Source organism: Empidonax traillii, unplaced genomic scaffold (genome assembly GCF_003031625.1).
Source record: "Empidonax traillii isolate 1590-97213 ecotype Southwest subspecies unplaced genomic scaffold, ASM303162v1 scaffold900:size397343, whole genome shotgun sequence".
NCBI classification, from domain to species: Eukaryota; Metazoa; Chordata; class Aves; order Passeriformes; family Tyrannidae; genus Empidonax; species Empidonax traillii.
The window spans coordinates 265,287-288,893 of NW_020956093.1; the positions used below are offsets into that span (position 1 = coordinate 265,287).

Sequence of the window (23,607 nt, forward strand, 5' to 3'; positions counted from 1 at the left end):
TCCTTTTCCTACTGATTTTATTTCCTTCACATCTTCTTTGAAAGTAAGTTATTGCTGGACCAAACACAGATAAAAATAAAGCCAGTAAATAAAAGACAAACCGAACCAGCTGGAAGTTAGCATGAAAGGGAAGGGAGGAGAAACCAGGGTTGGCAGAGAGCTCCCCTGGCAGAGGACAGAGGCTTTTGCTATAAATTTCCAGGGCTGGAGCCCAGGCTGGTGAAGCTTTGCAGTTGCAGGGGACCCTAATCTTGCTGAAATGTTCAACAAGGATAGTTGCTGCACTAACCCCTTCTGGCACGCATGCATAAATAAGCATCAGCATTTAATGGGGGCTTTCTTTTCCCACTTTCTCTGCTTGCTATTGTTGCTGTGAGTCCAGCCTTCCTCCTTGGTCTTGATGTTAACCCTTTCTTCTTTGGAAACCACTGGATTGCCCATTAACTAGCTGCTTGCATAGCCTGGTGCCACCAGCATTTTCTCAAAAAGCCCAAGGCTATGTGAACCTTTGCATATTTTTGCCTTTTTTTTTTTTTTTTTTAACTGAAGCATGTCAGATTTATTAACCCTTTAATCTGAGGGTAAGCAGTTGAAAAAAAAGAACAATTGCCCTTTTAAAAAGGAGTATGGGGTTGGAGTGGGCTGTGGTGCTGACCCAGCCACAGCTGCGTTTATGCTGCATTTATAGCAAACCTTGGCTCTGTTCCCCACTGACCAGATAACACCCCTGTCAAAGGCAGCAGGATGCTGAACCAAAATAGGATTTTATGATGATAGCAACATCCTGGATATGTTTCTGTTTTTTCACAAAAAAGAGAAAAGAAAAAAAAAATAATCTGGGATTTCAACCAACCCCAGAGCAGGGAGGCAGCCTTTTAGTGCTGGTGATAAACAAACCCCATCATGGCTAGCGTGACCTCAGAGATGAGCACTGCTGGAGCAAGGTTGGAAAGGGGGGATGTGGACATGGCCTGTAATATGAGTAAAGGCAGGGAAGGGAAGCCAGACCTTAATGAAGCGCTGGGCACTGGAGGAGATTCCGGATCGCTGTGCACTGGTCTGAGTGATTTGTCAGCAGAGGAAGGTGGGCTGGAGCACGAGGGAAAACTTCTGACCCTGGAAAAGAAATTACAGCCGTATGCGAGAGGGTGGGAGGGTCCTGAGCTCAGAAGAGCTCCTTAAATGCTTTTGGACATGCTAAGCACCTTCTCCTTCTGAAAATCCAGCTCTAAATGGCAAACTGAACACCCCCCAAAAAGGGGTTACGCTGGTCCTTAATGCTGCCAACAGGGACCTGCAGCTGTGTTTGTTCAGAGGCTTTTGCTCTACACCCCATACTGAGATCGTGGCTGGTGCAGCAGCTCCTCCCGGGGCCCTCCCTCTGCCGCAAGCAGGAAGGGCTGGTTTTTTTTCAGCGGGACTGAATCCTGTGCACAAAATTCCCCCGAGTCCGGGGAGGGTGAGAGCCACCTGTCACTCTGTGTACGTCCCTCAGATAAGGGCTGGCACACGCTGGTTTACGAGACTGTTATTTATCTTTCACGCTGTGTTGCCTTTAGGGTTTTACTCTCTCATCTCATTGTTTGGGAGGATCAGAGCTTTCAGAGGTAAATATTCTGAAAAAATTAAAATACGAGCTTGATGCTCTTAATAAATCAGCTGTTGCAAATCCCAGGTGTTCAATTTTGAAGCTACTTTTTTTTATTAAATTGGTTTGTGGTTTTTTTTAAGCATGTCATTCTAAGCCATGCAAATAGGCGGTGATCCATTGCCTATGGTGGCTGAATCATTATTTGACCTCATTCCTTTTAAACCAGAGGACAAAATCAGCGATTCACAGAGAAGTCCTGTGCAGGGCTGAAAGTTGGACACAGTAGTCCTTGTGGGTCCCTTCCAACTCAGCATATTCTGTGAGATTCTGTGACAGAGCAGAACCTGCTCAGGTAAAGGTCTGCCCAGCCCCAGGCTGAGACAGGTTTTCATCAAAGGGGTGCTAATAGGAGCTGTAAACTTGGCAATCAGTTATGTTAATTAGACAATTAGGGATATCTGTGTGCATTTCTTTTAATCCGTAATGACTCCAGATTCATACATTACTAGTGACTAGAAGCAGGTAGGTCCTTTCTCTGTCTCAAGAGAGTTGGTGTGAATTGATCTTTATTTGATTATTTTTTTTTTCATTCCAGGGAAACACTGGCATTGTAATGGGCATGTTTCTAGTGTCCTTTGTCATCCTGGTTGCCCTGGTGACAGTCATGTCTGGAATTGGGGTGTGTGAAAAGTGCAGCATTGGAAGTGGAGGAGTCTACTCCATGATTTCTACTGTCCTTGGAGGTCAAATAGCAGGGACCATTGGCATCCTTTACATTTTTGGCCAGGTAATTAAAAAAAGTTGTTTAAAGAAAATTTAGAAACTTTGCGATGCAGGTAATAATCTTGTGCTTTCCTGCCACAGGAAGTAATGCTCCAGGTAAAACCTGGGTAATGTTCCACTATGCTGAGCAATGTGGGAGGCCACCACAGGGAGCTTTCAACCCCACTCTGCTCCCCAGGAGTAAGCTTGTGCATGACAATGTGCTGTCTGGTATGGGTCACAATGGTGGAGGAGTTGTGTGCCTGAACAAGCTGTTCAGGACGTGCTCTCCCATCCCAAATTAGCCCCATTGCCAGGACATGCCCTTGCTGAAATTAAACCAAAGTGGGATAGGTCAGGGTGGCCACCTGAAGCTCAGTGAGCAGCTGTGGGCTGGCAGATTGGCCTTGGTGTGCTCCCCATGCCCTTAGGGACCGGGCAAGCCTTGGCTGCTTCTCTGCAGGAGCCAGCAGAAGTGGAGCTGGTGTGGGAGGAGGGCTGGGCGGTGGTAAGTGCCACAGCTAATTGACTTCTTGTGAGCCAAAAGTCACAGTTCTGGATTTTCTGAAAGATCCCAAGGAGCTTTCATGGTGGTGAAGCACAAAAATTCACAAGTAGTGCACATAAAGAATGGAAAATAATCTCTTAAACCTGCAGTAACTTAACCCCCTCCCCCTGTAAAGACCTTACGAACAGTATAAAATGTGGTGAGCAGAGAAGCATTTTTATGGAGGTTTGTTTTAAACTGACTGGCTTACAGCGATCTCCAAAACCCCTTAATAACCCCCAAACCAAAAATAATCCCCTCTTCTCCTTTTGCTCCAGATTAAAAGCAAGTGTCCATAAAATACAAACTGAACCTAGTTACAAGCCAAGATATGGAAATGGGCCACACTGAGAATCCTTCCTGTCATATTTTCCACTCTCGCTGTCTGGGAAAGCAATCAGGTTGCAGCCTGTCCTGAGGGTCATAAAAGCTGGGCTGCAGCAGCCCCGGCCCCTGCGTAGGCATCCCATGTGCACAGGGGGTGTGGGGTGGGAGCTGGCAACTCACTTAAGAACACTTTGCCTGCTCTCAAAACCTGATGCCTTTCCCTTCTTGGCCGTGCTTTTTGCTCATCCTGCTTTGCACCAGCTTCAGGCTGCTCCCCGGTACGAGCCGCTCTTGGAGTGCTGTAACTTCTATCATCAGACAAGCCCAGCCACAAATGGGGTGTTCCCTATTCCCTACTCTGACTGGGGCAAGTGGGGAATGCCTGGCTACATGCTGCTGATGCAGAAACTCAGGGTGTAGTTCCTCCAGTCTGTGCTAGTTGTCTGCCTATGATGGAATTGAATCCTTCAGGATGTACAAGGTGTCGGTATCTGAGTCTGGACAGGTGGATATCCTGCACCTTGCTGAAAACCACACATGAACCTGCATCTCCTGGGTAGGGCCGGGTGGTCCTGAACACCCTCAGTGGAGCAGTGCTGGGTCTGCCCAAGGTGGGGGATCTGCAGTGAATGAGGGGTCTGCTCCACTCTTGCCGGCTTGGGTGGAGGTTTTCTCCCTTCCAGGCATGCGGGAGCTGTGTTGCACATCCCTCATCCGTGGACAGGGATAGAGGGGTTGCAGGACCCAAGCTCATACCACCCATGTCAGCATGTCAGAAAACCCTGACCTGGTTTTCCAGGGATGCCATGCACAGGAAAGGGTTGTTGCTGAAGTGTCAGCTAGTGGGAACCTCTAGAAGGAAATGTCCTGGTATTTCAGATTGCTGCCCCTCAGTGGAGTTTGAGGCCTGAGCCTGTGCTGCAGATGTCCCATCCTGCTGACTCTCAGCCACCCCGGGCAGAGTGCGTGTCCTGCCCTGCTGCAAGACAAACAGGCAGCTTTCCCTGGAGCTTGGGGGGGCGGCACAGCTTGCACAATGTGCTCTTCTGAAAAGTTCAGGCTCTGCTCCAGCAACGAGATGGGGAGCCAGTGAAGCATCTTTTTTTTACGTCCAAACTAAACATGGAGTTAAAAATAACCCCTGGGAGGCAATGAAGGGGCAAACGAACTGCAATTCTTCAGGCAGGTGTTGAACTGGGACCCTTTCCTCCAGAGAAAGAGAAGAAGAGAGGAGACACAGAGGTTGACTCATCCTTTTCTCGCTCAGAGTAGCCAGTGTGGTTTCTCCTGAAGTTTTAATGGAGAGTAAATTTTAAAGCCAGTGGAATGTTGCTGCGGGGCTGGCACTAGCACCCAGCCTCCTCTGTTTGCTCGGGCTGTAGCTATGCTGCCCTGGCAGTGTGCCGTCCTTCAGCAATAAGGTTCAATCCCTCTAGGCCAGAATAACATCAAAAGGGTTGTATTGTGACAGCAATTTGTCTGTCTGTCTGAACAGAGATCCCCACAGACCGGCATGGGGATCCCTTCTTCTGCCGTGGAGCACTCACAGAACCCTGTCCCTCAGTGTGTTGCAGGTGCCATGTACATCACTGGCTTTGCAGAGTCCATTGCAGATGTCCTGAGCCTCAGCAACATCTGGGCAGTGCGTGGGATCTCCCTGGCTGTCCTATTCGGCCTGCAGGGGATCAACCTGGCTGGGGTGAAGTGGATCATCAGGCTCCAGCTCCTGCTGCTCTTCCTGCTGGCTGTCTCAACACTGGACTTTGTCATTGGGTCCTTTACACACCTTGATCCAGGTAAAACTTATTGCATTGGTTTCAGGAGGTGTTAATTCCCTGTGGTTTTCTCATTATATGTGTGTGAAGTTGGGCAGAGGTAGAGTTCAGAGCTTCCAGATATATCCCCTGTCCTTTGGTACTGGTCTTTTAGAGGCAACCCATAATTTTGCACAGAGTAAGTACTTCCAGAGCAGGACTGAAGATGTCTTATAATTTAGGTGTTTAACCTCAGGAATTCAGCTATCAATGTTCGTGCTTGTTATACTTTTACTACAGTCAGAGATTTTCTAACAACAGAGAGCATCTGTGTTTGCAGTTGCTTTTTGTTGCCTTCTGCTGCCTAACTCGGCATTAAGCATTGTGCCCATGAAAACGGAGGGTTGGGACTTTGAGATAAGATTTTCTCCTGGAGACCTCTAAGATCACTTAGACCCTGCCTGTCTGGGCATGCTGGGGAGCTGAGGAGGGAGCTGGGTGAGGGCAGGTGGCTGCTTGGGTTTCAAGGAGCTGTGAGTGTGAGTTCTCCTGTTAGCTTTTCCCAGACTGAGTTCAGCCTGCAGTGATAACTCCAGCTTGGGCAAGGCGGAGGTTCAGTGCAGCCCTGCTCACACCTCAAGCCCCCTTCCCCTCCCTCCATCTGCATCCCCAAGAGGTGTTCGCTGGGAAACACAACTCAAGACGTGGGTTGTTGCTGTGGAAGCAGCCCTCCAGCGCCGCAGCAGCCACTCTAACAATAAGTGTAATTAGCTGAGTAAACAGAAGGTGTCACCTTTTTCTTGGCTTCCTCTGTGTCCGGCGGCACCTTGGGGGGGTTGCAAGTGACCTGCTAAAGTTAGTTTAAAGGAAAGATCTTGAGTTTTGATTGATTTGACAGCTGTGATTCAGCCGCCGAGCCAGGTGGCAGGAGGTGAGTCATGTAGGTACCAGTAGCACCGATGGCACAGCTGTCCTTCATGCTGCTGTTTTATTTCGTGCTGCTGGTACCGTGTGTGAGGACGATGTGGCGGGGGGACAGAAGCAGCTGCTCCCCTGTAAGACAGAGCCTTATGGAAAGACACTTGCACTTTATATTTAGCATGTAAGAAATGCCCCAAATGAAAGCCTGTGAAAGTTTTAGCAGTACTTGTGAATGAAAATGAAGTAAGGACGGTTGTTGCTGTGGCCTGTTTTGCGGAGAAAGCAAATGACCTGCTCCAAACAGCTGTGTTTCATTGGAAGTTGTTTTCTAAAGTAAATGGAGGGGTTTTGCACTTTGGTTATGCTTATAGGAGGCCTTTCTAATAGTAGAGAAAAATGAATACTCAAGGTGAGGCCTGATGGTAGGAAAGTGAACGTGGCCCCGGGAGGCGAGAATTAGAGGAATACAGACGTCAGCAGGAAACATGCCCAAGTTGAGGTCAACATAGTTGTCTTTGATTTCCTCCACTGGTGAGCACTATGTCATTTTCTTCTGACAGAAAATAGAGAAAGGAAGGGAAACGAGGTGGCTGAGCATTGCAGATGCTGCAGTTTAGCCACGGTTGGCCAAAGAGAGGAGGGTTTCCAGTGGGTGGAAGGACATCGGGGTGATGGTGGCCAGATCCAAGCCCCAAATGCAAGTACCCCAGAGTGGTGCTGCCCATCCAGTGGGACCTGCGGCCATACAGCTGGCAGCGGGGAGCTGTGGGGTCCTCTGCTTTCACATGCCACTTCCCAGTGAGAGTGCCGTTTCCCTCCAGGCTGGGCAGTGGGATCCTCCCGAGTCCTGCATTTCCCCAGAAGGCCTCTGAGTGGTGTGTCAGCACCAACGGTGAGCGCTGAGCTCCGAGGAGCCTCCTCACGCTGTGTGGATGGATGGATGCTTCTCTCCAGTGCAATTGCCCCCACCAGCAAAGCAACCCTCCTGCAAGAAGGCTGCAAGTGGGACGTGCAGGTGTCAGTGAAGCTCCATCCTCAGGAGCCATCTGATGGCAATGGTGGGGTGCAATGCATCAAAGCCCAGCGCTTGGGGAAGCATTTGGGAACCTTTTGGGGTAGGCAGTCCACTGACACAGCCCTCACAAGCATGTGGTTGTTTTGAGTGTGGTTCTGTGGCTGCAGCGGGGACTGGGAGTACAGGGAGAGGTAGTTTTTGAGGACGGACCTGTGAGCTGGATTTCAGCTGACATCTTTTCTGGGTTGTGTCCTTGTTTTATGGCAGGTTTACGGGCTTTCAGTTCACAGCCTCAGGTCGCAGTCTCAGAACCTGTAAAATGGGCCGTGTGCCATCATCCTGCCTTTCCTGCTCCTGCCATGGCAGCCTTTTCTCTCACTTAGCATTTCCAAGTGCTGCGCACATACCAAAGGACCGCACATCTGCCAAGCAGCAGTTATTTGGATTTAAATAATCTCCAGGAATGCCTGTCCATCTTGAAGGTCTTAACCGGCTGCCTTTGTGTGGTTGCTCTGGGTGGAGTCCCCTGCTCTTCTCCCTGTTCCCGCAGCTCACACCCAGGCACACACCAAATCGGATATTGTCCAAGCACTCACTCCCTTCCTGTGGTTTGCCTTTATTTTTAGTCTGAGGACGGAGCATGTTTACACAAAAGGGGGCTTCTCAGCAGGGCTTCCCGCTGCTTTTTCTCCTTTTTTTCCTCTCTCTTGCCGTGGCTTGCTCCCGCTCAAAAGCCAGCCAGGCTCCTGCAGCCCGGAGCTGGGATCGGAGGAGCTGAGCAGCTCCAGCAGACAGGGAGTGCTCTGGGTTGCTTGCCCAGATGCTGCTGACCCCCCTGGGACTGCCGGCTCCCTGCCAGCCTGCCCTGTCCCTGTGTCTGGCTCTGAGGGCTTTGCTCCTTTCCACAGGCTGCCCGCAGGATGGGGTGGGGACTGGCTGATGTTTTGGAGTTAATCCTAAATCCTCCCTTGGCTCCAGTTGGCACTTCCCCTGGGGCTGGGTCACAGTCCCAGGCTGGGATCTCAGCCAGGGGTGGGTAGCGAGCAGAGGAGCTCCATATTCTGTCTCAAAACCAGCATCACTGAGCTGTCTCTGGCCACTCATCCTAAAGTTCAGGCCCCCTCCATAAACAGAGACCCCCATGCTCCTTTCTTAAGACAGAAAACATCCATATTCTCTTTTTCCCTAGGCACAGGTCATTGTTCCTACCAAACCTAACACAAGTGAATTGAAATCAGTCAGTGCTCGACTTTTTAACCCATAACCAAGACCCAGCACTTGCTACAAATGTTCCTAGTAGCAACACAGGGATTTTTGGCTTGTGCACCTCTGCATTTTAATTCTGGAAGTCCATACCTCAAAATCAGCCCGAGTTATTTTTGGGAGGAGCCGTAATCGCAGAGGAGAGGATGCTCCTATCCCTGACCAGCTCCTTAGAACAGTATGTGAAACTTTTTGGCCTTTTCATGTCCTGAACATTAGAGTCACGGAAAAAGAAGATAAGCTGTCCGTTAATGCCCACTCTTTTATTTTCCTAGCATATCTCTGCTAATTTTTGTGTAGGGTGACTCCCAAAAACTCCCTTTCAATTAGGCGCCTGTTTTCCTGTTTTGGCAGTGGCTCCCAGGTGCCCTGTTAAAGCTGAGCGGCTGTGGGAGCGCATGGGGGGCGGTCACTGGGAGGAGGGCTGGTGTTAATTTGGCTGTGCTTTGATGGAGAGATGAAAGGAATCACAACAGGAGCGAAAGGGGCCTGACAGCAGCTTCTTAAATGCCTGGGGGAGAAAAAAATAAATTATTTTGTTGGTAATTCAGTAATTGTGTCCCCTTGGGCTAGGATCCCTCCCCCCCTGCCACCCCATCCTGCAGCAGACGGTACCATGTGGCTGAGGCAAGCGTGAAGCCTGGCTGTGTGGGGCTAAGCCCCTTTCCTCCTGACTGGGAAATCTGGGTGGTTCATTTCTCAGGGGTGCAGGGAGGTTTGAAAAGGCATGTTGCTGTCAGGGTGCTTCTGCTTGTGATTATTTTCCATGCAAACCACATCTTTCATGTCACCCACTTGAATTTTAGCTTCCCGAAGTTGCTCACACAGAGCCCAGAAAACTCATTTATCATCTTCACTTCTTCCTCTGAGGGCAAGTGTTTTGGAAGATTCATCCCCCTCCAGTGTTCTGTGGCTGAGCTGGAGAGCTGATGCTCTCCTGCGGGTGCCACTGGTGAGGAGCTGTGGGAGATGAGCTTTGCCTGAAGCTGTTCCATCATACAGGGAACCTGCAATTGTTAAAGTGATTTATGTATGTAAACACTCTGGTGTAAGGATCTCTCAAATGGTGTCTCTGGGGCTTTGATGGACTGAATTAATTAATTATATTCCCCCATATATAATATGAAAATGATCAAAGCATCCTAGTCGGGGGCTTTTGCTCGGCTCTGGGTTGTTTTGTTTTATTTTTGGGCACAAGGGGTGTGCCCCAGTATCATAAGAGAGGGTGCAGGAAGGATGTGTGTGTTAAAAGATGATCTGTAGCTAATCCCAGAGGCTTTATCCAGGCGGATTGGTGACTTCCTGGCCTGAGACACATCTGGAAACTGGCATCAAATTCCAAGTAGAAATCACTGAATGAGTGGCAGTGGGAAAAAAAATCTCACTTTGCTACTGAATAAGGTAGACACCGTGGTGAATAAAAGCAGGAGGCTGCTAATACACTCGTTATTTATTAAAAAACATGGGATTGCTTTTCCCAGGTTTTTCCAATTATAGTGCATTGAATGGCCCTGACATCACTCTTGAGCTGGGGCCAGCCTATTCAACAGTCTGGCGAAGACATTTATTAACTGGTTACCTGCCAATTGTCTGGGCTGGGAGCTGCGGGACAGATATGTTTTGAAAAGTGATAACATTGTTAGAGACCTTATTTAGATAGTGAGAGGAAAGCTACAGCGCTCTGTCCAGGCTCTCTGAAGTAGGTATTTAAATCAGTTTATTTAAAAAAAAACCAAAAACAAAACAACCAAACATTAGGTTGAGATGTAACTCTGCTGGCGGGTTTGTAGGTAGGTTTTCACGGTGTTTCCTTGCTGGAGGACATCCAGCAGCAGGACTTTGTTGAGGAGCAACAGACTGACTTGCTGACAGGTGCTTGGGGTGTCAGCACAGCTGCTGCACCCCAGGGGCTGGGGCTGGCATCCCTGTACCCTTGCTCTGCTGAGACCAGGCAGGATTTCTGAGCCCATCGCCCTGAAGCATCTCCCAGGAGGTGGGTAAGGAGGGGAGGAGAGCTCTGGGTCTGCAGGTCCCTGCCCTCCTGCACCCACTGGGCTGTGCTGGGAATGGATGCCACATACATCTAATCTGCTCTTAAAAATTTTCAGTGATGGATCCTTTGCTGCATCCTTGGGGACCCTGCTCTAGTCACATTTATCTCAGCTAACCCTCTCTTCCTGAAGCCAAAACCCACTATTTTGGGTCTCTTGAGGACTTGGGGACAATCTGGTGTCCTTCCTTTCTTCATTGAACTACCTTGCTTGGAAGACCTCTGGTGTTCTTCTTCAGTCTTCTCTTTTCCAGGCTGCGCCATCTGTGTGGCCATGTGGATCACAGGAGCAAACTGCCCTCTGCCACATGCTGCCAAGGATGAGGAGGGTCCTGACATCACTTAGAACCCTAAAGCCTGGTACTGCATGGTACTGTCAGGGACCAGCTGGCCCAGATCCATTGCTGGAGTGGGAGAGGGTTTGCTGAGGTTGTTACAGTTTAAACTTGCTTAATAGGTACTACTGCTCCTGGTTTATGCAGGAGATTTTGTACACATTGTTTGCTTTAATTGTTTGTCGTTTCCCTGCAAGGCAATTCTAAGCTCATCTTCTTGAGCTTGCAAATAAATCCTGAAATACCTCGGATGGCTTTGTCCCCTGCCAGATGCTGCCTTCGTGTGGGCTTTCTCCACCCATTCCTCTCATAAAACCTCCTGTGCAGCCTCTCTGCTCACCAGCAACTTGTTTAATGCTGGAGAACTAATAAAACTGACTGGTTTGAAAAAGATACACATAATTTCACAATCTCTCCCTCTCTCCCCATTGCTGTGTTTAAACAGAACAACTTTATTTAATTGCACTGATTCTTCTTTCTCTTTTTTTTTGGTGCCACCACATAATTGTTTTCAAACGATGAAGATACTTTACCTCTTTTTTTCATTCCCCCAGTGTTTAAATTCAGTCACAGTTCAGCTATGCCCTGAATCAGCTTTCCTTTTTTAGGGATTTAATTTATTAAGATAATTTCTAGATATTAGATTCTTCCTCCAGCCGCTGCACTTCTAGTTTGCATTCTTCTCCTAGGCTAAAGAGAAAACTTTGGATCCTTATCTACTGTTCATCATCTTCCCTCCTAGCTTGTGTTAATAATTTTTGGCCTTTTTTGACTGTAGGTAAGGGATTTTATCCTGGTTGTACCTTCATTAGCCTGGATGATGGTCCGGCGGTTCTTGCTGGTTTTCTTTTTTACTCAAAGGGGAAATGCTTCCATTGAAAAATAGATTTTGGTAGGCAAAATTTATTCTCTGATTTAAGTGGAATTCAATTAATAGTTTCAAACAGACAAAAAAAAATTCCTTTTAGGTGACAACATCTTGCTCAACTTTGCCAAAATCAAACACTCCTTGATTTCCAGTCTGATTTGCATTCTGAAGCTAGACTTGAAGCTGCAGATGTGTGTGTTGTATAGAGTATAATGAAAACCTTGCAGAAATAAAAACAAATGTGATGGTTTTAGTCTAGGCCTTCCTTGGTGACCAGTTTGTAACCAAGGAAGGAGCCAAGTACCCAGTATTCCACACAATTTTTACGTAAACCAGAGTATAAATAAGTCAGAAATTAGAGACCTCGCGCTCTTCTCTTCCGGCGAGGTCTAAGAACAGTGGGTCCCTGCGTTGGTCTCGCTTATCTAAGGCTGAGGCCTGCAAAGTCCGCTGTCCTACCATGTGGGGGTTTGAAGAGTGCTGGCTGTGACTGCCGATCCTGCTGTTCTAAAGGACGTGGTAAAATCTGTTTTGTTAATTATTAGTATAATTTGATCTAATATACCTGTTCAGTGTCCCTTTTGTTCCCTTTTGTCCCCTTTTTCCCTTTCCCTATCCCTGCGGGGGGTAGACCCCCTTTTTCTGTGTATATAGCATCTTAACTATATATAACTGTAATTTGCGTAAATATAGATATATTTTTATATAAGCAGCTTGACTGTAGATTCTTTAATTTTTATAGTTTCTTTCTCCTTTAACCTAAAGGAAGAAAGAAGGGAAGAAAGGGACTGCTGTCCTAGCTTTCGAGCATTTGGCAGGGAGCCAAGTCCAAACCGTCACAACAAACTATCATTTTAGATACAAAATCAAAAAGTCAACAAATGGAATGGTTTTGTTTTGAAGTACCATTGTCATACGGATAACACATCCATAGTCTGGAAGTATGGGATGCTCTAGTCATGAAAGCAGAAGACTGTGTAGACTATGGCAGGATCCTGTGGATTTGGTTATGTCATGGTTAACTGCTTTCTTTTGAAAGATGGGGATTTGATCAGCATGGATTGGGCTTTGTCCAAAATAATGCACAGAGTAGGTCCGAGATAGAGAGGAGGTCACTCCAAAAAGTCCAAAGGACGTGTGTCATCGCTGTTCAACTGCCATCCATTTTCCTCCAATTGTTGTGCCTTGATTCAACCTAAATTGTGATTTCTTGAGGCTGGGGTTTTTCAGTGGAGAAGTTCTGCAGAGCCTCCCACAGCTGGGGACTCTGGACATGACTTCCAAGAAATACCACTCTGTAATTGATAATAATATCCCATTGATGAAAACTCTTTTCCTAGAAGAAGGATGGAGCAAGGGACACTTCAATTCTTGTCCTCTTTGTAATGAATAAAATAATTTTCACCAGCTGGTTTGAATACTACTGAGCAAGCCAGGCTGTGGATACCACATCAAAAAATCAAATAGTAATGGAAGGATTTATGTATTACAGCAAGTCTAGTTCTTAGCATTAAATAATATAAAACATAAGTGGAATTTATAAAGCTGAAACACCTGTGCTAAAATATCTTCCTTTTTTTTTTCTGTAACCAGAATTTTAGAGTTTCTACCTGCCGAAAATGTTTGGTTTTTTGGCTTTTTTGCAAAAACTAAAAATTTTTGTCAATCTGTAGAGACAGAGTAAGTGCCAAACAGCTCTACTAGCTACTTCCACAGGCACATTCCTAAGTTTTCCTTTATTTAAGCAGTGCTTTTGTGATGAGGAGCTGCCCGTGTGGGCCCTTGCAGCCTCCGAGTGTGCTCTTGTGTACGTTGGTGGTTTTCCACTTTCCCGAGAAGCTGAGGTGGAGATAAAGCAGGCTCATGGGGAGTTGGGCAGAAATTAGCATTTCCTTCCACCCAGTCCAGTCCTGCAGGAGATGAGATGTGGCTGGGGAGAGCTGGGGGGGGGAGCTTAGTCTGCCTCATGATCTGAGAGGGGTGACAGCATCCTGCAAATGAAAATTGCTCCATCAGCTAAAGACAAACATCAGAGACAGATTTAAGCAGCTCCCTTTGTTTATTCTGCCTTTTGTGCTATTTTTAGCTGTTGGCCAGCACACAGTATTGCAGGTCCATTGGCTTTAGGGAGAGGAGGTGCTCGTGATCTGATGGCTTTTGTGGTTGGGATGCCCCATGAGGAGATTGGAGATGAAGCATGAGTGCATTTAGTGGGGGTGCATTTACCAGAGAAGGGAGGATGTGAATACTTGGGTTTGTCACATATGTGACCCCCGCTGGCCCCCGAGCAGTTTGTTTTGCAGGTTTCCTAAAACAGATCACCCCCAGTGCTTCTGTTCCAGGCTTTCTTGCTCGCTTGAGGGTATTCAGTGCAACAAATCCCATACTCCTCCATGCTTCTGCTAACACAGCAGACCATTGCTGATGTTAAAGCTCTTTCCAAAAGCATCCTGCAGCAAGCTGGTCTGCAGGATGCACTGCCAAAACCCCGAGCAGCTTAAGAAGAGGTCGCCCAGAGTGCTTTCCCTCGACAGCTCTGTCAGTCTCCACGCCTGCTAATTTGTCTGCTGAACTGAGCAGTATTTATGCATGGGGGTGATTCATCTCCCTGCATCAAGGTTCCTGGCAGCTGTCAGCGTGACGCCTGTCTCTACACTGGTGGTGCTCAAAGTCTGATCTAAATATCCCACTTTTGTCTCTGCCAGTGGTGGTGGGGGATAGACAGGTGCTGTGGAGGGTGGTTTTTGGAAGAGTGTTGATGGTGGGATCCCTCAGAGCCCATGGCAGCAGGAAGCTGTATTGTGTGTTGACTTTAAACAGGAGGTTTGGGAGATCAGCTCTGGAGCAGAAAACAGGGGCTCGGGAGGAACAAACACTTGCTGCTTCAGAAGGGCGGCGATTTCCTTTTGGGTAAACACGTCATTAATCTCAGGGAGCACATTCTTTTCCATCAAAAGATAAGAGATTCGAGTTGCCTTTCTCAGGGCTTGGCCTTTTTAGATTGTTTTAACTGTGGCTTTCCCTCCTTCAATTACAGACTGTACATAATCTCTCCTTTTAGTTTTGTTGGGCTTATTGTGGGTGCAGAGAAGGTCTTGGGCAAGGGAACTCCTTCCTTTCTTTCTTTAAATTTGCTCTGATCCTTCTTCCCCACTGCCCTCTTGCCAATTTCTTTTTCCCACTAAAACCTGTCTATTTTTTGCTGCTTGCATCTCTGACGAATTTGAAACGTAAGTGTGGTGTTTGTCCTAATTTATGAAACAATCTCTCTAGTGCTGATGATAAAATAGGAGCTTATTTATTCACCACAAGTGGAAAAATGGCAATGGGTTTCTCTCCCCACCCTGGGCTGCCTCTTGCTGCTTAGCTTTGGCTTGGCATTTTTGAGGGTGCCACTTGCTGAGGCCAGCAAGCCATAGGGTGATGCTGGCTGCAGCACCCAGTGCTTAATTTTCAGCTGGCACCATCCTCTGTGGGGAGACAGCAGAGGAAGAGCTGCTGCTTTCACTTCTGCTCCCTGTGGCTTGCGGTCTGCGGTCGCTCTGAACTCTTCTGGTAGCAAATGTATTTAACTGGCATTTAAGGATGAAATTACAGAGGGAATTGAGTCCCTTCGCCGTCTTACCTCCTCTTCTTCCCAGTACTTTTTCCTAAGGGCTGCCAACAGCAACATGGGTCAGGGTGGAGTAGAGCAGGAACTGGGGAGCTCCCACATCCTGCATCTCTCAGTGCCCTGACAGCTCAGGCAGATGGTCTGCAGCATTCCTGCACTGATCTGTGTGCCCACATGCCATTGTATTAATTGTGTAATAGCTTCATTTCTATCACTGCATAGTCATTGACCTGCATGTATTCAACACAAAAAGTCGGTATTTTTTTTTTCCCTTACCTAGTTTAAGACTCCCCAAGCAGAAATACTGAGGCTGTGGGAGCTGCCAGCAGGTAGGATGTGGCCCTGAAGACTGAGATGAACCCAAGTCATGATGTCATTTGTGACATATGGAGAGTGAATCTACAGGGAGCAATCAGAAGTCCTGTGTTTACTCTTTTTCATCAGGGCTGGGCTGCACATGCCTCATCTCCAGCTATGGAGCTGTGCTGCTGCCCACAAGTCCAGCATGGAGCTGACATGATCCTGGCTCATAGGAAATGTGCACTGATTCATGCTGACTCAGGTGGCACATGTAGGGCTGCAGAAGAGGCCAACCCAGATTTGGTGAATGTGATCCCTTGGGTAGACGAGTCCAGCTGTAGCTGTCAGAAGACAGGGACATCAGTCTCATCAGTCCATCCCATCTTCCTCAAGCTCTGCTTGTTCTGCAGTTCTTCTCTTTTCCTGATGTTTCTTCCCAGTCTTCCAGCCAAAACTTGTCTATCCAAAGGTAAACCAGGAGATGTCCTGGAATATGTTAAAACATTTTTGTATCCCTGTAGAAGTTCAACAAAGGTCATGTTTATTCTCTGTACCTGTCAGTGCAGCCCTGCTTCTTGATGCCCTTTGCTTCCATGACTCACCAGCTTCCTCACCATTCTCTTAGAGAACTGGGGCTTTCTGGTGCAAATGTGTTCATGCATCCCACAGGCCGAGTGTCAGCCTGCAGCAAGCTGAGCAGTGGATTTGTGGCACAGAAAACCCACTATGCTGTCCTCTGTCCACCTCCAGTACTGCTTCCCTCTCACTCTTTTCCTCCCCAACCTTTCCACATCTTTTCCTGCCTTCACCTGCCCTGCGGCAGGCTGGCAGCAGTAGGGCAATGCCTGGGAGTAGCAATGGTAGTGTTGGACTTGCCTGGGAAAAAATACTGGGAGGACCTCTGGAGCTGGAGCTGGAGCTGGGCGGTTGCAAAGGCATGGCTGCAGAAGCAGCCCGGCCTTGGAAGAGCTTGGAAATGTGATTGATAATGTCAGTGTTAAACAAGCCCAAACACAGGAAGCCAAGAGTGTGCACGGAGGGATGCGGAGGCTTGTGTCTGCACTGCTTTGATTGATTTATTTTTCGTCTGCTGGGAGAGGTGATTCAAGGTGTTATTTGTGACCCTGGTGCCCTCTTCGTGCCTCTTTGATTATGCCAGTCCACTGGGGATGTGCACCATTTTCAGTGCCCTTCACTGGGTGTGCTGCATGGTGTTGCAGGGCTGTGGTTGTAATCAGCTGGACCCATGTAGTTCTCTGGCACATCCAGCACTTCATTGGGGAAGTCCAGAGCCATCCAGAGTGTGGCTCTGTTGGTGCAGAGCATCTTTCAGAGCTGTTGTGTCAGACAATCCTGTGCTCTTTGTTGCCTCAAGTTAAATTTCAGCGTTTGCATAGAGTGGAGGGAACACTAAGATAAAGTCCTTGGTGTTTGGACAACTTTCATGGCTTTGATTCCATCTCTGCACATCCACAGTTTCTAAGTGGGTGGTTAATCCTGTTTATCTGTGATTTTACAATGAGATGCTGAAAAACCTATTGCTGCTGGTGCTTTGGCATCAATATGTTACTTCATTAAAGCCAGGCATGCCTGATTTTCCCTTGACAAGTGAAGACACTGTTCTCCTGTGACAAGCTAGGGGCAGTATGTAAGTGAGTTTGTAAGTGAGTTTGGTGATCACCAGACTGTGGATGAACTTATTCTGCAGGCAAGAGAAGAATTCGTGCTGCATGGGCTTTTGGAGGGAGAATTTCACTCCTTCCCTACGTAGAGCCTTTTGGCCTATGTAGGAATTAATTTTATTTAGGCCACGCAATAGTCATCTGATAGACCACAGCTTCTGAGAGTTACCAGCCTGACAGAGCTTGACTTGCCCACTGGGGAGTTAACATCTCGGAAGTTCTAGGCTTGTACTTGCCTTCAGCTAAGAGTTTGGAGGAGGAAAACATAAGCGTGTGGTCAGTGAGGAGTGAAACTTTATCTTACTGCAGAGGTGTGTGTTCAGATGAGGATGGCAGCTGTGGGACCAGGCTGTGAGGACCATTCCTGTTTTCCCCACACTGGTGTGCCTGGTTATCTCCAGCACCTGCACCAGGACCTCATTCTGGGTATGCATTTGGACTGGCATCTAAGGGGAACAACTGGATTTCAGAGCTTGTGCCAGAAGGGTTTAGAGATGGAAAAAGAAATGGGGAAAAGAGAGAGAGCAGAGATAATTATGCCAAGGATATATAATTACTCTTTGGCTCTCCATGTCTTGCATCACACAGGATCCTGAAAATGCTGAGGTCAGACCTGGGAAATGTGCTGCAAGACAAACACTTCCAGCTGTTCCTCTGAAAGCAAATCTCAGCAAGTACCTTCCAGGCAGGAACGTGTGGGTTCACATCTTTAGGAAAAGAAAAAAAACACATCTCACCATTTCAAGCCTTCAGCATTCACCTTTGTAATTAAAATCTCTAATCACAAGAAGAGTGCAATTCATAACTGTCTTCTGGGAGCTGTTTCTTGAGGTGGTTTTCCATTTTTGCATTATTTAGCCCCTGCCTCAGTGCCAGGCTTTGCTTAACCTTAAGCTTGTGAACAGGCTTATTGAATTTGGCCAAGACTTGACTAATCTGTAATGAGCTCCAGGTTGTCTGGAACTTGGCAGCACCGTCGTCCTCTGTGCTGTTGCATAATGGCCCGACCCTGTGTAACCACAGCTTCACCTTGCATCCCTTCTCCAACCTCTTGGAGTTTCCCCTCCAAAACTCTGGGCCTTGTGGAGGAGCTGCCCTTGTAAGGGGTGCCTTGAGTGCCAAAAACCTCCATGGTTGCTTTCATGCCCTTCCACAGGGTCAGAAGTGGGAGAAAGTGCAAGAAAAGCTCAAACATGGAAACCTGCCAGGCTAGAGGGGGGATGCAGCAGAGGCAATAAGATGAAAACTAGTACCTCCTCCCAGGCATCCGCGGTGGCTGGAGGGATGTGAGAGTCCTGACCATCTTCCTCCTCCTCCTCCTCTGGCTGCATCAGGCTGGTGTGCAGCCTCCTGTGGTCCCCCTGTGCTTGCATATAGAGGCTGCTCATCCTGGGAGCTCTTCCATTTCAAACTTACTAGGTGGTTTTTATTGTTTATTACATCATTTTAATATGGGCAACTAAAAGGACTTAATTTGTGAAAAATCACAGAATGAATTCAGATGTTGCTCTAAGTCAATTTTTCCCAATTGTTTATTTATATCAGCTCAACCACTTGAGAAACCCATTATTTGCTTTCTCCTTATGGAGTATCTAATGATGAAAATAAATTGTTACCACTCTTTATTGTGCATTTCCCATAGGGCTGACCCAGCACAGAGAAGGAACTGGATTCTTTTCTTCTAGCATGACACAGGGAAGATTGTTTATAGCACTTCAGCTCCAGCCCTCTGCAAGCCAGCTGAGAGCAGGATCATTAAAGGCAGGATTTAGAGGCTGTGGGGTTGCATAAATTGATTGAGAGGAAAATTTGTCAGACAAACATTTTGTAATGAGCGAGGAGGGAGGAATCTGTTTTGAATCTCATGTACCCAGCAGTAAGCTGGAGAAAAAGATCTTACAAAAGAAAAATTAATAAAATGATCTTGCCTTGTTTAGAGATCGTAGTGCCAAATATAGGCCCTATCGCATTTCCTTCCCTCCTCCTTCCGAAGCTCGGCCTTTTGAAGTGCACTTTCAATGGGATGTGGATAATTGACTCTGTGAACAACTGACCAAGTGCTCTGTTGGTTTAACCGATTGGTCTCAGTTGCTGATTCCTGTGTTGTTTTGGATGATTTTCAGCCCAATTGCCCTGTCAGCTACAATTAGTCCCATTAATATGACAGCTGAAAGGTCACAGATGACTTGCTCCGGTCGCAGGCACAAGGGCAGGCAGGAGATGCTCACAGGGTATTGTCCTCAGCTCTGTGCTCCCGTGCCCATAGCTTGCTTAAATTGATGGCAACTGCAAATCCTGGTGCAAAACCGATCAAAAGGGGTGTGAGATCAGCTTCATGGGAGGGTGATTGAATGACAAATGAGGTTGCAATGACAACTAACATTTGGATGAACTTCTCTTTAATTAGTCAAGAAAGTTCCTGGTTCTGTATGCAGGGGAAATGTGGAATGGCTGGGCTTCCTCCCACCTGCCAGAGCCGTGAGGAGAGGAAGCAGAAGTGGGATAGAGATGTAGGCACATCCTGTGGCTCTTTCAATAAATCCATGGCTGTCATTTTCTGTGGTTCCAATGACATCTGCCATGGTTTCAGGCTTTGTTTCTTTCACCCAGGATTTCTGCTTAGGGGAATTAAGTAGGAAAGGGAAGAACATATGAATGAATGGAGCACAAGGTATCATTTCACTATTTGAGATTAATAGCAGTCAGATACACGCAGATGCAGGTTAGACATTGGACTCATCAGTCTCATGGTCAGTCTGTGGCCATAGTATGGCCAAATCAGTACCACAGAAAGTATAGCCTGGTTGTATACTTGGCCTTTTGTATGAGGAAGGAAACAGAGGGCACCCAAAGTGCCTCATTTGAATTATATAGCCTCAAAGCACACTGGAAGACCCCAGCTGGAGATGGTTTACTTGCAAAGCAGGACGCTGTGCCTGGTGAAGTTCTGCAGGGGTCTGGTTTTGGTTTGGTGTTATTTGGCATTTTTCTTAGCTTCCTGGATGATGCAAAAGAGAATATGCAGATTCAGTTTGAAGGTGACCCCCAGCTGGGAAGGACTTGCAGCACCTGCCAGAGAGAGAGTCAGGCCTTCAGATGACCTCAACAAACTGGGAAAATGGTGTGAAAAGAAGAATTTGTGGTTAGGGGAAACCTAAATGATGAAGACAGGAAAATATGAGAGTAAACCATCAAGAGAGGATAGAGTCCACTTCAAGGGAGACTTTTATGAATCAGTGGAGCAAAGTTCTGTCAAGTGACATAGATGTATTTGATGGTGCTGCTGCAAAGCACAGGTTGGAGAAGGCCTGCAGATCTTCTTGGGATGAGATGAATATTTTGCTTACTTCTTTTGTTTTACTAATGAAACACCAACATTTCTATGAGGAGCCCATACTTTGTGAAAAGTCCCTTGGCCAGGGACTAAAATTTTTCTTGAGCAGTTTGGTGGGAGCTTTGCAGCCAGCCCGTATGCCATCATGGACATGGATTCCAGTTGAAGGCACTCAGATCTGGTCTTACGGGAACATACAGCCTACACAAATTCCCCCTTTGTTTCTCCAGAAACTGCACTTTTCTGCAGACATCTGTGAGGTCCAGAGGTCAGTGTGGTGTGCTGAGCTTATTCCCTTTAAATTTCATCTGGCACTTGTTCTAGTGGAGATAGCTAGTGCTTTTAGAAAGCCTAGCAGCAGGAGACCTCTTCTATCAGTATGTTTCCATCCACGTTTGGGAAACACAATGAATGCAGATGTAGTAGGAAACTTTTGATTATCTATAGGATTTTTCTGTGACAACTTCAAAGCTCTGTGGTTAGTTATATTCTGAGACTTTAAATGGATATGTCTTGTGTTCAGAGCTCTGATTTAATTTTCCGGTTTAATCTATTGTCCAAACATTATTAATGTTGTCTTTGAGGCATGGGACAGCTTTGATGGAGTCTTTTTTTAATTTCTGGCCATCACCCTGTGCAGCCATAAACAACATCCTGCCTGCTAATGAGAAAATTCAAGTTATTGCAGTCACATGTCTTGTGGAAATAGATTGTAGTGGCAGTAGAAAAAAAGAAACCGACTTTCCTCACCTTCCACCCCCAGCTGGCATGAGCATTTGGAGCACTGACAGGGAGGAGAAGTTTCCATAGATTAAGATACTCCATTAAAAGGCAGTGTTGCCTATTGAAAATGAAATTATTAATTTCATAGACATATCCATTAATTCCTTACCCTATAGCTATCATAAACTGTGTTTTCTTTCTATAAGCATCTAAAACCTTTCCTAATGAATGCCCTGCTGGCACATCAGCTGTCAGACTCAACTCTTCCTAATAAATCCAGTTTTGTTGAGGAATTTGATCCATCCTTCCTCTGTGAAGTGAGGGAGTAGGATCCTCCATTATGTATGAGTAGATGAGGTGTGTGATGTTGATATCCTGCCTATTGTTTTCCCCACTCTCCTATCTTCTGTAAAACTTTTTGTTTGGGAAGTAAAACTTCTGGGTTTGTGTGTGACTTAGAAAGATGGGGCAGAAGTCGGTGAGGGGAGTGCGGCACAGCCAAGGGTCTCTACATTTGCTCCTTGTTGTGCCATGATAATCATCTGCAGAAGATTTAGGGCAGGAGAGGGGGAGGCTGATTGTGGGCACAGCCCTATGTTTTGACCAGATTGGAAATGCTAATGCAGCAACAGGAGAGCAAAGGCATCAGGAGGGTAAGTGCATGATAAGGCAGTGGGCAGTTTTAAAGCTCTTTATTCCTTCTCCACTGAGTCATCTTGCAGGAGAGAGCCCACCCTGCAGCAAACTGGTGTTATCGGCTCTGGGTTCATTGGCAATCAGTGTATAAACTGGGTGTGTTGGTAGCAGCTTCACAGCATGGGCATGTCTCAGGTCTTGTCTGTGCAGGAGCTTTGACTGACAGGAACAGAGCATTGGGATATGATGTGAGGGCTTGCTCAGAAATGCAGTTGTCTTATGGCAACTTCATTTTGCTCGTTTTGGAAAGATTAAAGTGGCACGGATAAATAAGTATAGATAATATTAAAAATGTAATATCTGATCCCTTAGGCAGTTTTCCTTGGTAGCCAGGCTTCACAGGAAGATGCCCTGCTTGCTTGGAGACAGGACTCCATACAATCCATGTTCTGGCTTGGCAGGAGCTGCCCAGCCTGGTGGTGCCTCTCCACATTCTGGTCTGCACCCCTGCGCCTTTCCTTGGCACTTGCAGCCTTTTAACCACACGGACCTCTTTTCTGCCTTCTCCCCCCACCGTGTAAGTTGACAGTCATCCTTTCAAATGATCCCTGGAAGCAGCCACTGCAGTTTGGTGTGTCTGGAGGACAGGTGGTTGCTGAGAGCAGCTGGAGAGTGTCCTGCAGCCTTGCTGGTTTCTGAGGTTCTCCTCTCGCCCTCCATGTCTTTGCAGAGAACGGCTTCGTCGGCTACTCTGCAGAGCTGATGTCCAACAACACGCTGCCAGACTACAGCCAGGGGGAGTCCTTCTTCACTGTTTTTGGAGTGTTTTTCCCAGCTGCCACAGGTACTGTTAAGTTTTGTCCTCCTCCTCTTTCCCTCCGCAGGCACATCTCAGAGATGAGCAGAAGCAAGCGGAGTTCCTCTGGGCTGCGAGACGAAGCGAGCAGGACTGCACTTGGCCATAGCAGACTCGTGTGGTTGATTCAAAATGTTCAGGCTTCCCTCTAGCATTTGGAATTTTGCACTGTCCTGTCCTGCTCACTTCAATGTGCTCTTCCATTTTTGTGGTCAGAAACTGTTGCTGAGCTCTACGGGTTGATGTGGTGTAAATCCTTCCCTGCCGAGGACAAGGCTCAGGCACTGATCTTGGCCAGTGCTGTCAGGCCATGAGGTATCAAGCCTTTTTAAAAGGGCTGAGCATGATTTATTACATAAGAGGAACCTTATAACTTGATTGCTCTGGGAGAGTAGGAAGAACACAGGAGGACTTTCCCTCCATCCTTACCTCAGCAAGTGGCTGAGCTGGGCTGATGCCATTGCTCATGATGTTGACCCACCACTCGCTGCAGGGTGTCATGTGTTCATCTTTGTATGTCAGCTAAGCTCACATTCATGAGCTTAATTAGATACCTTCATATTGTTCATTCTCTTAAATGAGCAGGAAGACGCATGTCCCCTTTCCAGAGCTGACAATCTCCAGTGGGAATGCAATAACTATCAGCTGGAGTTACAATACCTTTTGTTGATGCTGGGTGTTTTAAGCTATAAAAAGTACCGATTATAAGCAGTTTCCATAGCGATGAATCCTTGGATTACAGAATGAATTTTCAGAGGATTAGCTCTAAGCAACTCACTGGAAGTTGTTTGCAGAATTGCTGCGGTACAGTGAGACAAATGAAAGGGGTTTGTGAAATGGATGGGACTGGAGGAATGGTCTGGTAGCAGAATTCACTTTGCAGGTGCACCTAGTGCAGGACTTCAAATTATCCTTTGAAATCCTTCCTCCCAGCTTATTAGAGTGGCTATTGCCTCTCTGTAGGCTTCCTCTTGGAAAACTCAGCGACCTGAACTATTGGCACCATGAGGAAAAAGGCCTTCTGCCCTGT

General features: G+C 47.1%; 1 protein-coding gene across 2 annotated transcripts in view; it reads left to right on the plus strand.

The window, feature by feature from the left end:
* Window positions 1-23,607, plus strand: part of SLC12A8 (solute carrier family 12 member 8) — a 53,189-nt gene that overhangs the window by 7,556 nt on the left and 22,026 nt on the right. For both annotated transcript variants that reach the window (XR_003573376.1, XM_027902655.1), the window contains exons 4-6: window positions 2,187-2,378; window positions 4,792-5,023; window positions 22,452-22,565. Coding sequence is in view for 1 of the 2 variants with exons in the window: in XM_027902655.1 (XP_027758456.1) it covers window positions 2,187-2,378; window positions 4,792-5,023; window positions 22,452-22,565 (538 nt within the window). In the remaining variant the exon portion in view is untranslated. The remainder of the gene's footprint in view (window positions 1-2,186; window positions 2,379-4,791; window positions 5,024-22,451; window positions 22,566-23,607) is intronic.